This window comes from Semicossyphus pulcher, unplaced genomic scaffold, assembly GCF_022749685.1.
Source record: "Semicossyphus pulcher isolate SPU_LCO1_2020_fin unplaced genomic scaffold, fSemPul1.0.p SCAF_9, whole genome shotgun sequence".
Classification (NCBI taxonomy): Eukaryota; Metazoa; Chordata; class Actinopteri; order Labriformes; family Labridae; genus Semicossyphus; species Semicossyphus pulcher.
The window spans coordinates 18754994-18772825 of NW_027211770.1; the positions used below are offsets into that span (position 1 = coordinate 18754994).

At 41.8% G+C, this 17832-nt stretch overlaps 1 protein-coding gene across 1 annotated transcript; it reads right to left on the bottom strand.

The window, feature by feature from the left end:
• Positions 1-133: 133 nt before the first annotated feature.
• On the bottom strand, positions 134-13973 carry abcb4 (ATP-binding cassette, sub-family B (MDR/TAP), member 4). Its single transcript, XM_069655624.1, has 28 exons — positions 13870-13973; positions 13631-13704; positions 13398-13476; positions 12863-13025; positions 12716-12764; positions 12425-12616; positions 12093-12264; positions 11880-12004; positions 11345-11516; positions 11139-11252; positions 9668-9778; positions 9457-9582; positions 8694-8897; positions 8434-8604; positions 7282-7443; positions 7006-7197; positions 6648-6791; positions 6432-6536; positions 6043-6120; positions 5803-5886; positions 5470-5673; positions 5283-5383; positions 5054-5194; positions 3532-3688; positions 3242-3439; positions 2409-2615; positions 1792-1938; positions 134-1330 (listed from the first exon to the last, which is right to left on the bottom strand). The coding sequence occupies exons 2-28, from the start codon at positions 13693-13695 to the stop codon at positions 1124-1126; spliced, it is 3870 nt and encodes a 1289-aa protein (XP_069511725.1). The 5' UTR covers positions 13696-13704; positions 13870-13973; the 3' UTR covers positions 134-1123.
• Positions 13974-17832: the final 3859 nt, after the last annotated feature.

Genomic DNA, 17832 nt, shown 5'->3' on the forward strand with positions numbered 1-17832 from the left:
CAGGCATTAAAAATAACGATATAGAAGTAATCAATCTTGTCGCTGATGGTCTGGTTTGCTTTTGTAGCTCATATAGAGTCATCAGAATTTATTTCAGCCTGTTTCATGACCAGCAAAAAACTCCTCACACTGAATATAAAACTTTAATAGTTAAATACAAGCATATTTTCCATAACAGTTTGTAATTCTGTGCATTTGTTGAAACAAAACAGTGATTTCAGCCAAAGTGTGTGACATCAATTCTAAACTGTGTATACAATACTCTTCCTGGGTTACTTTCAGGCACTTCTCATACATTATACACGGCATAATGACAATAAATTATCAAAGAATCTGCAAAAAGACATAATAGTAGAACCCAACTTACATGTGACGATGACTCCATTGTCAGAGCCACAGCTGATGCTCTATGATACATAATGATATAATAATTTCCAGTGTATTGTTTGGCTAAAATTTCTGTACATTTATCATCCTTATTTAGCACTTAACAGAGGTTGGCAGCAGAGATGAACTGTAGCTAAGGCTTTTTGGCATTAAGTAGATCCTCAGAAGAGGTGACTGGTCATGAATAAGTCCAAGCGTACAAGGCATACACTTGAATGCATCTTTTCAAACAAGGAGACGAAGTTGGAAAAACCTAAGAGGATACAAAACAGCAGGCTTTTTTTTTTTCCAGATCAGACATTTTGACTTGCCACAGTAGAACCACACATGCTACTTATAACATTCAAGTGTGACGGTATGCTGTGACTGTGGGCCAGCATGCACAATAGCAGGACCCTGAAACTGAAGCATCGTAACAGAATTCAGTCATTGATTTTATTGCCTGCTTTTCCTACTGTCACATGTCAAAATGTCTTGTGTAAAGGCGCTTAAACATGAAGACTCATGAACAGTAGTACAGAACTTGGGCGTTTGTCTGATCATATCCAGACTATTTCACCAAATAAGGAGCAGCCACAAAAAGGCTCCTACGGCTTTAAGGCCACTGATGTTCAGTCACAATGTGTATCACTGTTTGAAGCAGGGAGTTGATGATGATGATGAAGGTGAAGGCACAAATCATGAATTGTCCCCTCTGAAGAAACTCAATCAGTGTAGTCTTGCTCCCCGTGTCCTCTTATTCCCTCCCGTGGCCCATCTGTGTGGTGACCAGCATGTGGTAGACTCCCTTCTTGGCCAGCAGCTGTTGATGTGTCCCCAGTTCCGTCACCACTCCTCCCTGGAAGACAGCGATGCGGTCTGCGTTTTGGATGGTGGACAGACGGTGGGCTACGACGATACACGTCCTGCCCTTCCTGGCCTGGTCCAACGCGTCCTGCACCACCTGGACAGAGAACAATGAACCTCACATTAACTTAGATAAAAAAAAGACATCGTAAAATACATGAATGTTTTTAATAATTTGAGTCCATTTGCTTAGATCTTAAATTCCCCTTGAGCACAAAAAAGAATGTTTTGACTCGTTTTCCTGCATCATTTTTACTTTCTGAGAGTACTATCTTTTTTTTTTTTTACGAAGAAAAAATTTTAACTGAACCTTGACCAAATTCCTGTCATAATTTAATCTGGGTTTGCTTGTTTTCCCTCTTTCATAACATCTTTTAAAGATCTCATTACATTGTAAATGTTGTTTTAGATGTCTTCTATATTGCTCATCTTTCTTACCGGTGCAATAATACTTTATAAGATTGATTCATTCGTTGACTGTGTTCCAGCTCCAGCACCAGAATTATTATCATAAATCCGTCCTTCAAAGCATCAGAAGAGAAAAAGACAAACACTCACCTTCTCACTCTCGGTGTCGAGTGCAGAGGTGGCCTCGTCCAAGAGCAACAGTTTGGGGTTGCGGAGGATGGCTCGGGCGATGGCAATCCGCTGCTTCTGGCCTCCTGACAGCTGCGTTCCCTTATCTCCTGCCTGAGTGTTATACTTCTGCTCGAACGAACGCAGAGAGGGAGGGAGGGCACAGAATATTGTTACAGGTAAAAGACATTCAAAAAAATCTCCTTTCTCATCTTTTGCAGTATTTAATCATAATTTGGGTAAAGAATGCTTGACCCTGTAGTTTTATAACCCTTAGTTGAGTTGTGTAATCCCTGGCCCACAGACAAACACCACATCCGAGACAAACACCACATCCAAGGTGAAGTGTTTAATCTGAGACTACAATAACCCTGAGATGTTGTAAAGATAACAACTCCTCAACACAAAAAACAAACATCAAATCAAATACTTAAATCCACAGATGTTCCGACAACATTTTTCCCTCACCAATACAGATTCTGATAACTTCAGTATCAGCCCGATATAAATAATATTGGCGGAAAAACAGATGTTGTTTATTATTGTCACAATAATTCCGCTAAAACGAGACTGACAAATTGGAACACTTCATCACTCACCAGTGGCAGTTCCTCTATGAAGCTGTGGATGTTAGCTGCCCTAGCAGCGGCCTCTATCTCCTCCATGGACGGCACTCGGCTGTTGTCTCCATAGGCGATGTTTTCGGCCAAGGTGCAGTCGAACAGCACGGGCTCCTGGGAAACGATGCCGATCTGGGACCTCAACCAGTGGATGTTCAGCTGTTTTAAATTGACATCGTCCAACACCTGATGGAGTAAAATGGTATCAAAAATTAAAACAGAAGGAGTTGTTCAGGGTTATGTCTTAAACCTGCAATAATTCTTGTTATGTTCGACTCCTGAGGGAAATATCTGGCTATTTGGAAACTAAATACTCTCCCATGTTCAACAGCTATTCTCTTATTTTGAAACTAACAAAACAGTGAGCCTTGAGACTACATAAAGCCACAGGGAAGGCTGAGTCAGGTGACAATAGAAACAGAAATTTGCACACGATTAAAAGTTAACAAGTGACCAGAATACAAAAGGTGAGGATTTAGAAATGATACTATTTAAAAAGAAGACTGAATTTTTGAGGAGGAGCTTTAAAACATTGACCTTGTGATAACATGAGGAACGAGGAGATAGCAATACATACAAAAAATGTTTCCTGTGCAGGACTGCCAGCAACAAAACGAATCCCATCAAGATAAAATGCAATGGTGAAAGCAGTAAAGATAAAAACACGCTACACAGACCTCTCACTGTCCCTACCTTTCTAGTAGAGCACTGTAAAAGCGATCATAAATACACTGTCTGGCTAATCATTAGGCAACTGACAGTAGGTGAAGAGGCAGAGGCCTATTACAGAGAGCGTAGGCGTGTATTCTCACCACTCTCCCCTCTCTGGGGTCGTAGAACCTCTCCAGCAGCTGAATGGTGGTGCTCTTTCCACAGCCGCTGCTCCCCACCAAGGCCAGAGTCTCTCCCTTCTTCACCCTCAGGTTCAGCCCTTGCAGGATGGGCACATCGGGTCGTGAAGGGTAGTTAAACTTGACGTGGTCAAAGCGCACATTTCCTTCAAATGTGTTCTGTAGTTTAAAAAAAATGAGACAGAAAAGTTAGCATGTTTATCAAAAGCAGTTGTATTGGGTTTAATGCTCTCTGGCTTTGTGTTATGTACCGGTGACTCTCCCTGCTCCGACAGATTGTCAATGGCGGGCTCCCTGTGTATCAGCATCATGATGTGGGCAGCAGATACTTTGGCCTTAGCGTAGTTTGGAGCGAAGGAGTTGGCCTCTCCGACAGCCATGGCACCGTATAGGACAGCAGAAATCACACTGAGGGCGGAGGTTAAATGTACATTAGTTCGAACTTTCACATGCAAGTATAACAGGGACATCAGAGCGCTAAGCTAACGTGAACCAAGGACTTAGACCTTTGATGGTACATTGTACGTTATGAATCATAAAAGACAGTAAATGCAGAGGTGTTGCCTGAGAAGCTCACGGGTTAAAGGTGCAGAAGACATCATCGTAAAATCGTATCTGGCTCATTGATGGCTTTGAACTCTAGCTTACTTTTATCATGTCACGGGTACGTCTTCTTTTCTTTTACATAAATGAAGTAACAATGCAAAGATGAAATGGTTAATTTTATTAAATGTCAAATAGAAACAGCCACGTTTCCTTGTATGTTTAATCCACCTTATGTTACTAATTACTGGATTCCAACTTAAATGTGACGTTTTTAGCCATGCTAGCAACACAGCAAAGGCAAAGTCAGTGGGTCCCTTAAACCACCTTGGTCGAAACAATTCTTGGGTGACTTACCCAAAAACATTTCATGGTATGTAGTTATTTTAAATGCCTGAAACCGCGGGTGGAGGGGGTAGGTGTCAGACGAAGCGGTTAACTGCACGCTGCCTTTGTCGATCTCGTTAGCATGCTAATATTAGCATTACGCTCAAAGCACTACTATGCCAAAGTACAGACGTCAAAGAGCCCCTAGCATGGCTGTGGACTGTATTGTTTCCAAACTGATAACATGTTATACCATATAATGTGTTGTTCAAGTACTTGTTTTAGTATTTCTATATCACTCAAGATTAAAAAAAGGATTCCCTAATGGTTTGCACTTCTGTATATCAAAGAGCCAATTTTCTTGTGCATCACTTTCAACTACATTTCCTTTAATTCAGCATGACACACAGGGTGTCCTTGGATAACTTTTCATCTTGTAAAGTATGGAACAAATATATCAAAAGGTTTATGATCCATGTGTTGGAGTAAAACGCCTCATGGGAGTAAGGAGTTAAAATGTCTAATGTCCCTTCAGGTGTGATGAACTTTGGACTTTTGTATAACAGGTAGAACAATAATAATAAAGGCGATGGCTCCTCCCAACAATGACACACTGAATTATGTCAACATCCTGAAACACGTGTATGTGGCCATTGTACGACCATGGCGCAGGTGTCTTATGTGACCACGTGCTCACCCACAGCGGCCCTTCACCCGCTCCAGGCCAAGCTAATGATTAAAAGCCATATAAACAATCTCTCCTTGCAGGAGGAATGCTTTGAACAAATGATTCCTGCTGTAATCAAAGCTGCTGGACAATAGCTCCATTATAAATTAAAACGGCTGCCTTTTAATCTCCCTATTAGGTGACAAATAATACTGTTCACTAGTCTGTTTACTCACAGGAATACCCCCTCAACATCCATCCTCCCTTCCTTGATGAGCCAGGCTCCAAAGCGGAAACAGCCGGCATACGTGAAGTAGATCATGGCCTGGGAGAAGGAGTAGGTCAGACCGTACACATGGGCCTTTTTCTGGGCACTCCTGCACAGACAGAGGGAGAGAAAGGTGGCATCAGAGAGAGCACTACTCACTTTTTTGTTAATATATCCCATAGCATCGTTAACCGTACTTGTAAGGCACGTTGAGGTTTTCTTGATACAAAGACTCAAACTTGGGTTCTCTGTTGAGAGAGACAACAGTTCGGACATTCTCGATGGCCTCTGTAGCAATCTGTGGAGACGAAAGAAAATAATAGAATAGCCATTTCTCTGTATCTACTCAAACTTACTTTGGCACATCCCTCATTGAATTCCTACCTTTCCAGCCTTCTCCAACTCTTTCTTGTCCTCTGCAGCGTGTCCGGCGAGCAGCTGCATCTCCACAGCTCCGGCCGTCGCTATGATCGGCACCACAGCCAGGATGAGCAGCGTCAGCTCCCAGCCGTACACAAAGGAGATGATAACACCAGTGCCCATGTTGGCGAAGTTCTGCGTCAGCGTGGCCATACGCGCTCCGGTAGCCTGAGGTGGCGTGAAATATGGAAAACAAAGCAGACCATAAGATCACCGTGTCATTAGATGATTCTTTGTTGTGCTCTTTAGCAAACAGCTTTGTTTGTTGCCGTGTTGTGACTGCGTTTTGAGACGCACCCCTTGTACTTGTGCAGCGTCTGTTGCCAGTCTCGTGGTGAGCGCTCCAACACTATTTTTGGGGTCATCATACCAGCCGAGGTCCTACAAGAAAACAGGGATAATCATTTCCCTTTAAACATACATATGAATACAAATAGAATATATTAACTTATTGTCAATAATTTATGATCTGGAACAGTTCCCATATGAAGTCCTGTGTAGGTCTCTCATTCCAGTACTTTGCTATGTTGCACTCACCTGTCTCATCATGGACGTAAAGGCTTTGAGTCTCAGCTTCAGGGTCAGAATCTCTCCAGATTTACCAAAACAGTAACCCTGTTTAAAGGTAACAAAGGACAGAACTGTCACATCATCTGCATTTGTTACCACTACAACACCTTCATTTGGGCAAAGCACGTTTGAGTGTGTGTGACATTCTAACTGTGATATCTCTTTCATACAAGGCATGTTAAGTATGGTTTAAGAACAGTGTAACATTTTGGGAAGGCTAGGCAGATTTAGTGACAGTGGACAGAGGTAGGATAGTTGTTTTACCTTGTCTTGGGTCTTTATGCTAAGCTAAGCGAACAGACGGGCTATGAACAACTAATTTAAGCCAGCCTTTATGCGTGTTTGTACATGCATACCTGTAGAAACATGGTGACAAACGATATACCTCCAATAGCAGCGAACATCAGGGAAAAGAATGCAGATCTTTCCCTGATGACCTCTTGATTCGGCTCTGCAAACACCTTAGAGGAGAGAATGAACACCTCATTTATACTTTTCTCCAACATTTGGCAAATCAACATAAAACATTGAAATAACATTTGTGGTGGCACAAATACTGGAAAGGAACCTACGGTGATGATCTTGGAGAAGATGACGGCAAACAGTGGCTGCAGAGCTCCGTTGATGATGGCGCAGAAGGTCCCCACGAGAATGTACGGCCACTCGGGAATGTTGAGACGCATCACCCTAGAGAACGACACGGGGGGAGCGTCTTCCTGCAGAGAGAGGGAGAAAGAGCTGAATCACATCTCATCTCTGTTTATTCTCTGGGGAGTGATTCAGAAATTGCAACTGTGCTGGAGTTTATTTGGTCCATAACTGTTGTTATGAGTCGCTTCCTCCCTCATTGTAATGAAAATATATAGATCAAATAAGTTAAACATTTTACTTTTGATTCTTCTTTAAATGTATTTGTTGACCACAGCTCACCTCATCCATCTTGTCATGGCCGAGCTTGAACTTTTCTTTCTCCTCTCTGTCTCCCTCTGAGGGAGCGAAGGAGGAGCCTCTTGTGGACTTCCTCCTTAGAGAAGACTGCGACACAGACTTGACCAACGGGCTCTTCTCATCCGCAGACACCAGACCCTCTGACTCCATATCATCCTCGGCTTTCTGAAAAGTCTGTTGCAGGGAGAGGCAAAAAACATCAATGACCATTCTGAAATGGTTGAATTTCCCCCTGAGTTTAATGGGTGTGTACATTACCTGCATGGTGACTAGTGTATGGTAGACTCCTTCTTTATCCATCAGTTCGTTGTGAGTCCCCAGCTCTACAATTTCACCTTTCTGGAAGCCAGCGATGACGTCTGCGTTTCTAATGGTCGAGAGGCGGTGAGCCACAACGATGGTGGTACGACCCAGTCGGACCTGCACACAAAGATGTGTCAGATATGTACAAGATGGAGCCAAGATGTTTATTTGTGCAAAAACAAGATGTTTGTTGCACATTCATGAAAGCAAGGATAATATAAGAAGTCTAAAGCCATGCTAACATGCTAACGTCAAGCAGATAATGCCATGTTCACCATCAAAAGTCAGCTGTATTTAATGCTAATTAGCAGATGTCAGCATGCTAAGGCTGATTTTGCTATTGTGGCTGCATCATGTCAGTAGCCAAGACTGTAAAGACTGTAAAGAAAAGGAAAAGTTCAAAAACAGGGAGTGCATTCTTTTAGTTGTCACAAACACCGCAAAAGTTGTTGATGTTTTGTGTTCTTATGAACGGGAAAAAATATGGTTTAGCTTCACTAGACATTCCAGAGTCTTGAGTATAAAGAGCCAACAAACAGGAAGTCAGCTGGCTCTGGCTTAGCCATATGATGTCTGACAAGCAAACCATAAAGAAGCCTGCTTTGATAGGAATGAACGGTCAAGACAATTTGCTAAAAATCATAAACACCAACCTGCTGGGTGCGCTATTGGAAAAGTGAAGGAATGAGTAAAGTCAGAAGAATTTATACACTGGGGACAATAAATATTTGAATGAACGGTGAGGATGATGAGGATAATCTGTCTGACATTTCTTGAGTTTGTTGCTGAGCAGACCAAAAGAAAGTCCAACAAAGGTATATCTTAAAGCTCCTATAACGGGGCGCTTGTTTAGCTCGGTTCGTAGAGCGGGCGCCCCCAAGTTTTAAGGCTACAGTCCTTGATGCACTGATCGCAGGTTCGACACCCAGTCTGCTGATCCATTTGGAGCAGTCTCAGGCATTAAAAATATCTATATCGAAATAATCAGTCTTGTCTCTGATGGTCTGGCTTGCTTTTCTAGGTCATACAGATGCATCAGTACTATTTTAAACTGTTTCATAACCACCAAAAAACTAGCAAAAAAGCAGAGCATGTGTGTGTGTGCACCTTGTCGAGGGCAGATTGCACAATAGTCTCACTCTCAGCATCAAGAGCAGACGTGGCTTCGTCCAGAAGAAGGATCTTGGGGTTGCGGACTAGAGCTCGAGCAATTGCAATTCTCTGCTTCTGTCCTCCGCTCATCTGAGTCCCTCGGTCTCCCACCAGCGTCTCAAACTTCTGCTCAACGAGAAGAGTGTCAGCATTAGCAAGAGGTGGACAGAGGTCTTGCTAAACAAAGACAAAGAGAGTAATAAATATAAACATACATCAGGAAGGGTCATGATGAAGTCATAGGCGTTAGCCTCCTTGGTAGCTTGTTCGATCTCCTTCTGTGTCACGTCGAGTCGGCCGTATCTGATGTTTTCAGCGATGGTGGTGGCAAAGAGGATGGGCTCCTGACTCACCACGCCGATCATCTCTCTCAGGTAGCGGATGTTGAGAGAACGGATGTCATGGCCGTCAATATGCACCTAAAAGTCAAAGCCACATTTTTTTTTCAATAAGTACAAACAAGAAAGTCTACAAGTAATGTATTGTGGTGGTTATGGGATTTATGTGCCTCACTATTTCCCTACAGGTCAAAGTGACCTTCTAACGTGTCCGCTGGCTGACCACAAGCCTGGGGTGCATTTTTTTCCCCCAACACACAAGATATATTAGGTTAATTATGAACCTTTACAGGTGCTGCCAGGTGCTTTTGCTACCTTTGGAAAGAACCAGGCTTGAGGCTTTACTTGCAACGTTTAAGTAAACATCTGAAAGGGGAGCTGAAAGTATGGTTTAGAGACATCAAGAAGTAAATGTACAAGACCTCTGAAACCTGCTCCTTAACTCTGCATGAGGCTAGCAGCTGTTAGCACATAACACACGTGAATATCTGACTGAAGGTGCATTCTGGGTAATGTAGGTGCCATGTTAAGTTGGATAAGTACTTTTAGGTCCTAAAGTGTCCAGACAGCTGGACCATAGCAGACTGGATAAAGTAATAAATCTATCCATTGGAAGAATTGGTTTATGGATATCACTTACAGATCCTCCCTGCGGGTCGTAGAACCTCTGCAGCAGCTGGATCGTTGTGCTTTTACCACAACCGCTGCTACCCACCAAGGCAATGGTCTGTCCACTGGCCACGTTCAGAGACAAGTCATTTAATATCTACAAACGAAAAGATTATAGTTTTTAGATACTGTTGGAAGAACATCTACAGACGTTTTTTAATCAGCGTTTATGGTGAACATACTTTGACTTCCGGCCTCGAAGGGTAGGTGAAGTGGATGTTCCTGAACTCTATGTCTCCTTTGATGTAGTCGGGCTTAAAACCATCCTCTGAGAAGCTGTCGATGTTCGGGTTCTGTTGAGACAAGAGTGAACAATATTTATCAGAAAACTCAGCGTCCTTCTGGTTTTTAGTTTAGTCACAGTTGGATAAAGCAGCTGATTCTTATCATAACCTCAAACAGACAATGGAAGGAAGGCCGTTAGCCCTCCAGGTTAGGGTGAGCGTATTTAACAAGGCTAATGTTTATTTCCACAGCCCCCTGTGTGTTTTTGCTGCTCCGCTTGATGCTGCTAAACACACACAGTGTTCTGTTCTCTTTTGCTCTGCTGCGGATAAAAGGTAGCTCTGTGTTACAGGAGGATTTGTTTTATGTCTCTCCCAGTATTTCAGAAAGACGGAAACTTTATAAAGCAGCTTTCTCACTAAGACTTCACAAAGTGCTTCAATATCAAAAGAAAAAACATAAACACAATAAAAAGTTGTTAATAGAATAGACCTAAAAATCATTTCAAAAATGTGAATGAGAGGGGCGCTGGTTAGCTCAGTTGGTCCCATGTATAGAGGCTACAGTCCTCGACGCACTGATCGCAGGCTTGACTCCCGGTCTGCCGATCATTTGGTGCATGTCGCCTCCCCACTCTCTACTCCCCACATTTCCTGTCTCTCTTCAGCTGTCCTATCAATAAAGGCAAGAAGCCTTTATAAAAGAAACTAATGAAAGTTAGGAGTCAGGACGTCTAAGTCACATTTCCTCCAGTTTTGAGCTGAATGTACAGGATGACTAAAAGGCCCTGAGAGGATATTCCACACTCTTTCAGTTTCACTCGAGGCTGTTTTTCATGCTAATTTCCCATTCATGTGCAAACAGATATACTACTGACTAATAGTTTTTTAGAAAGCAGCATCCTGTATCTGTGTTTAAAAGCTAATTTGAATGAGTTGCCGTAGTGACTAACAGGTTCACTGTACACTAAGCACATGCACGAGGCATCCCAGAATAGCTTAAGACCAGAATCTGCATGAAATCACCCTCTAAGTGTTTCATTCAAACAGGTTACGCTGCATGTTTCTGAAGTTATATGAACTATTTTACACTCTGCCGTGCATGTGATAGTGGTGCTATATTCGCAAAACTGATACCTCTTTTAACCTTGCAGTCAATTCACGATAAGTTCACATAAGGGAGAGCTACAGCAGTGCAATATCAACCCTAATGACCTTCAGACTCAAACAGCAGGAGCGCCAATTAGAGAGAATCCAACATCTCATTACTGACTCCATGTTGTCGGCTTCATCAAAGCAGCGTCCCACAGAGCCGGAGTCCAGAGGTGCATGTTCAGTAATTTAAACTGACAACTCTCCAGCAGGAAATGAAATTAAAAAACATCTTTTTACATGTGTAGTCAGAGGGGGGAAAAAATGCATTTCTTACATGATCAATGATGCTGTAGACTTTATGTGCGGCTCCCCGGGCGCTGGCAAACGTCTGGATGTTGGGAGTAGTCTGCCCGACAGTGAACGCTCCGATAAGCACGACGAAGAACACCTTAAAACATGAACACATCATTGTTAGCTGCACTCAACTCCCTGTAAAAAATAATTCTTCCTTTTGCTTAAAGGGAATTGATGTCTACTCACGGTGAGTACAGTTCCAATGGTGTACTCCTTACTCAGGACGAGTGTGCTGCCGTACCAGAAGGCCAGAGCGTAGGACAGGTAGATCATCAGGAAGGTGAAGCCCATGGCGATGTTAGAGGAGATGGCCTTCTTTATTCCCATGTTCTTAGCATCCTCCAAGTTCTTGTTATATCTGTGGTACATCGCACAAAGTCAAAGTAAGGCTGAAGTACAAGTCTGATTGTAATGGCGACTGGAATTGGATTGCAGTGACAACAAGGCCCCTCGGCTTCGACAAATGTCCACATCAGTAGAAAACACTAATCCAATTCTGTGGGGTCTTTATCCAGTTACAGCCTTTTCCTTGGGTCTGATCGTGTAACAGACCAATATTTATTCTCCCTGCACAGATGTTTCCCTTTGCTGAATAGAAAATAACCACGTTTGTTCTCATAACTTCCTGTCAGATTAGTGTGTCAAAATATTGTTATGATATCAGGGTAAAAAGCACCTTGAATCTTGTGACACTGTGTTTTATGTATCCTACTAAACTCACCTCTTGATCTCTCTGTTCTGACCACTGAAGGCAAAAACGGTCCTGACAGCCGAGAGCACCTCTTCTGCCACGGCGCCAGCTTTAGCATACGCAGTCTGCTCTTTACTAGTGAAAGATGCTAGCACCTGTTCAGACAAGGGGAGGGGCAAAATGTTGGGCTGTGTCGACATTATGACTGTCGTTAAAATATGACCACAACAGAGGGATTTTTACCTTACTAAAAAGAGCGGCTGAAATGCCGAGAGCTGGGCTCACAGCCAGGATGACCAGAGTGAGTTTCCATCCTTTGCTGAAGCCGATGATGAAGGATGTGATGAAGGTGGTGTAGGCCTGGATCAGCATCCCCGCCTTGTCGCCAATACCCTCCTGGATCTTATAGACATCACTGTGAAGGGAAACATAACGGACTTTGCATTTACTAAAGAACTTAAAACACTAACCTTACAGGTCACATGATCATTGCACAGAGTCATCAACACCTGATATGACACTAGGATTTAAATGACTAATATTACATTTGAGTGTGTGATTTCCCTGTTACCCACTCTGTGAGACGTGTGTTGAGCTCTCCGGTCTCGGTGACATCGAACCAGCTGATCTCCTGCTTCATGATGCTGTGGAAGAACAACTGGCGGATGCGTCTGGCCTGCCGCCCGGCAGCCAGGGTCCAGAAGGAGACCTGTATGTAGGCTGCCACCAGCACCACGCCCCCCATGATGGAGTAGTAGATGGCATACCTGGAAGAAAACAGGTATTGTGACAAATCTGACAATAAAACTGCCTTTCATTAGACTTCAGGAGATCAGCTCTGATTGTAGTGATCAGGAAAGACTTACTCTGTCATGTCCTCCTGTAAGGTGCTGTTAATTGGTATGAAGGTGAAATCTGAAGACACACGGTAACAGAAAACATTGTTTAAAAGGTGTAAAATAGCTTCATTATTTATTTTGTTGTTACTCGTGTGTCTGTAACTGTAAACTCACTGGGGTTGCTAACGTTGAATTGAGGATGCATTGAGTCCATCACAAAGCTGTCTGTCATGTCCCCAAACACAATGCACATGACAGGAAGAATGACTCCGTTGACCATGGCCATCACTGTCCCGAAGAAGATCAGCACAATGTCTGAGCCGTTCGCAAACCTGAACTAAGATCACATGAAAGAGAGAGAGAGGAATGAAATAACGCAAGAGAGAGCAGCAGAGATCAGATCATCTACTGGATGTAAAAAGAAGTTTGAATTATGCAAACAGAGCAGGGAGAATCTTTAAACTTTCAGGAGCTATTATATTCTCGCAGCAGGGGACTGGATAAGTCCACCCAAACAACAGGAGGATGTGCTGCACTCCCACCCCACTTCCCCTCTCAGTCCAAACACACACACTTTGCTATTATACTTGTAAGACTATACCACTTTCTTTAGACATGACAATAATTTGACTGTAGAAAGTTAAAAGCAAAGCTAAACTTAGTGTCTCAAAGGCATTTTTAGAGATCACAATGTAATAAATGAACTTACCAGATCAATGGGGCCGACCATGGGCATCTTTGGCTCTTTTTCCTTCTTCTTCTTTCCATTCTTATCGTCATCGTTCTTGCTGTCATTGGATCAAATGTTTCAAAGTCTTTCAGCATAGCTCATTTCCCAAGAGACTAACTACAAGCAAATTTATACTCAGTTTTTTAAACACCACTCTTTGACATCTACTGAACTTGGTTAGAGAAAAAGAGAAAATATAAAAGTGCGTTTACCTCAATTCTCCATTTTGTTCGTGTTTGGCTGAGGACAGCATTTCCATCTCGTCCTTCACATCCATGTCTGGGTCCTATCAGAGGAAGAAGCGGTTTACAGCTCAGTCTAAACAGTTTATATTATCCTCTGTGAAATAAACTTATTTGTGGCAGCCTGGGATTCAAAGCTCATTCTATAGTTCATCATAACTGGAGCTCAATGAAACACATTAAACAGTAGAATGAAAAAGAAATAAAACCTTGGTAGGTCCACTGTTTCCCCGTCGTGTTCGTCCCAGACCCCTCTCTGTCCTCCGATCTATTTCTGACAGTGGTGGTGATCACACACAAGCCTGGACCAAAGGCTGTCCCCAACCCGCCTCCTCCTCCTCCCCTTGCTCCTCACGTGGCTTTATAGCAGCTGTACACTATCGCAGGGAAACCAGAGCGCTGACTTTAACCCGCTTCCGCACTCAAAGAAATAAGTTGCAGATTTGACTCCTTTCAAGATTCATATGGAGCTTTTTTTTTTATTATTTCTCCCCCGGGTTGTCAGTAAGAGAGTCTGCTGATCACGTCTGCTGCGCGAGGTGACGCAGGAAATAATTGATCACAGTCGGTAAACGGTCAGACAACAGCAGCAGGGGCGGGGCTAAGCATTCTGGCTACAGGTGCCTGTCTCCCTCTCAGATTGACCGGAGGGGGCCATCCTAAAAATGTTTGGTTGTGATGTCATGACTCAAAAACCGCTCAAAGCTATTTTTGAGTCATGATATTGATCAAATCTATACTCAAATGTTACATCTATCCTTACGTGCAATTGGCCATTTTCCTCTGATGTCACCCTCATGGTTGGAAGAATGAATAGGCGTCTGCTACTGTAAATAATTATAAGTCTAATACACACAACTCGCAAGGGTGTAAACAAAGCGCATGCTTCAAATACACACACACACTGCGCTGTTCCACATAACATTTGACCAATTCCTAGCTAACACTTGCGTTTCATAGTGTAACAAGATAAGATAGGAAAGGCAAACATTTCTAGCTAATGATGTGAAATATAGCTAATGGCCATATTAGAAAGGAATTAGATGGATGCTAACCTTTGTAACAAAGCTTTACAATTGCCCCCAACCATACTCCCTGATACAAGCTAGCCTTCTCGCTAGAACAACAAAGTTAACATTTGATAAGATATAAAATGATAGACAAAAGAAAGGTAATTAAAACTAGAATTATGTAAGTTCATGGATATTAAAGGTAAAACATTTTGAGAGAATACAATACTTCACTCTTGTGTCAGTGCTCTAAACTAGCAGATTGTTAGCTTATTTTAGATTAGCATAAAGACCAACCACAGTGGGAAACAGCTAGCCTGGCTCTGTCCAAAGTCTGTCCACCAGTAGCCTATGCTAACCCCTCGAGCTTTATGTTTAACAGTATTTCTTGTTTATTAATGAGAAAATTCTTTTGGAAAACTGAAGTTTAAGAGGACTTTGTGCGGGACGCAGTGGCTTACCTTGAGGAGTCTGTGCTGGTAGTCTAACACGTTTACCATCAAAATAAGACTCCAGAACCTCTTATTCTCATTATTAAATCAATATTTCATCTGTTATATTAAAAAAACCCAAAGTATACATATTTCAAGTTGTGTTCTTTAATCACTGGTTTGGTGCTTGGCCTTATTGTGAAGTCAAGCCATGATGTGGTCGGCACATAAAATTAAATTAAATGTCCAAGTTTTTAATTTGTTCCTGAAAATATTTTTCATAATTTTGTAATTTTCTTAGCATAGTTGTAGAGCTACTCGAGTGGCTGATGTAGGCCTTCTCTGTTAGAAAAGTATATCACCCACTTTGATATTGTGTCACTGTGACGTGTAATGCTGCATTAATGGAACTTTTTCAAATTATGACTTAAGTCTAACTTATAAAACTGAGACCCTGCACACATTTTGGGTTTATTTGTAGACATTTCCAGAAAGCTCAGGGGCTCTCATTTCCTGTTGATGAGCAAATATTGTTTCTGGTGTCAGGTTTGACGCGTTTCTGTGAATACATGTGGTGCTCCATTGCTTGAGGCACGTTAAGAACCAGAAGTATAGATGTAATTGGGGTTGCCAGTTTGATATTTAGCTTGTTTTTTTTTAATTTTTCATCTCCATATACTGTCACAGACTGTCGGGAGAAGAAGGGACTGTGACAAGAGTCTTGAGTCAGCTGTCTCGAGTTAAACTTGATTAAAACAAGTCGAGGACAGGAAGTATTCCTTTTTATTCTAACGTAACATTAATTCTAATTTGGCTTGTAATCATTTTTTTCGTTGAATTTAATATTTATACTTATCTCTATCTATTTTCAATAACTTTTAATACTCTACGTCTGTTGTGTCTTTCCCACAATAGATAGAGCAATTGATATCAGCAAAATAACATAGTGCTGACTGTATTTGTTCCAAGTAAGACAGGAGACGTCCAACAACCACAGTCCATAAAAGAAAATGTTATCTAAAGTCATAAAATATAACTTTGATGGTAAACCAGGTGTGCCTGTGTAAACATGATTTTTTTATTTTTTGGGTGGTTTTTTATGAAATAAAATATTTATAAATAATGTCCATGTCCAAGATTTAATCTGACACAGTGCTTTATACTTCTGTTTTGTTATCTGGGGTCAGCTTTTGTTAATATTCACTTATAATGTTGTTTTTCTGCAGTCAGAACAACACAATGATTAAAAGGATTTCAGTTTTAAAAAGAAATCTCCACTTGCTCTGAGAAAAAATGAAGAGAAAAGGAGAGAGGAGAAGATAAATAGAGGAGCACGTGTTGTTTACTGTGTGTGTGTGTGTGTGTGTGGTGTCGGATTGTCAATAACTGCCTCATATAAAGTCATAATGTTGTCTCAGTCAGGGTCAAAGGTACAGTAACACTGTTCATCGGTCATCAGGTTATAAAAACTCCTACTACACAGCAGACACAGCAAAAGTTAAAGATTAAAGAACATTTTTAAACCTAAAAAGGTCTTAACTTTGAGTCTATTTGTTTAGTAATAATATTACATACATGACTTAATCTTTACGGCTGAACTCTGACATGGCTTGTCTCAGTTCCAAAGCATCATAAAGACAGACTTCACCCTGTGTCATCGTCCTTGTCATCGTCATATTTCCCCCCTCTCCCATAAAACTGTCTTTGAAATGTAAGAGATATCCAAGAGTGTTATGAGAAGTACATCACACAGCCTCAGACTACATTACGCCTTTATATTGTACATGTAGGGCTTCTATAGTACTGGCATTTAGTTTAGATTTCCTCCCTAATAGTTATTCTCATGACAAGTTAAAGTAAAGCAGAGGCCCATCACGTTTCTTATCTCTGTCATAAGTACCAAAGCGAAGGTCATCACATTTACAACTGTGTCATGTGTTTCCTTCAAAGACCATTTATCACAACGTCACCGTCACCATGGGAAACATCTCTCCTGTGGTTCTTCAGTGGTTTGTTTCTTGACTCAGAGCACGTTCAGGCTGCACAGAGGTGAGAGGGTTTTGAAACTACATAAAACCACACACAGCACATTAGTGCAACACATGAAAAAGTCTCGCTGCTATTCTAGGGCAGTTTCTTACATTCACACACAAGAAAATAATGATTTAACCTGAGAACATTATTTGTCAAACATAAGTGGTAGTAAACAACAAAAGGATGTAATATTCAGGTACATGGTCAGGTCAAAACATACAGACGCTATTCAGTTAAATGACCAAAAACAGTATAAAACCTTCATAACATAATGGAATGTAATATAACAGCTCTGGAAAAAGTCACACATGTTGAGAGAGTGGTGGGAATTTTCAGTGTCAAACACTCATTTTCCTGCAAGCTGGTAAATTTGTAAATTTGTATTTACCAACGTGTGACTTTTAGCTGGAGGCTTTATTGCGTCATGTTGCTAACGTGAAGGACGCTTACACTGCCAGCCCCCTATCCCTTTGGGTTTGGGTCCACTGACTGGAGCAAGAGCCACACGGTGAGGACATTGAGGGGGTCACACATTGCATCACTGACTATCTGAACTTCTGTATGGATGTTGTGGTTCCCATTAAAACTGTGTGCTGCTTCCCAGACAAAATACCCTGGATTACAAGTAATGTCAAGGACATCCTTAACAGGAAAAAGAGAGCATTCAAAGCAGGAGACTGGCCAGAGCTGAAATGCA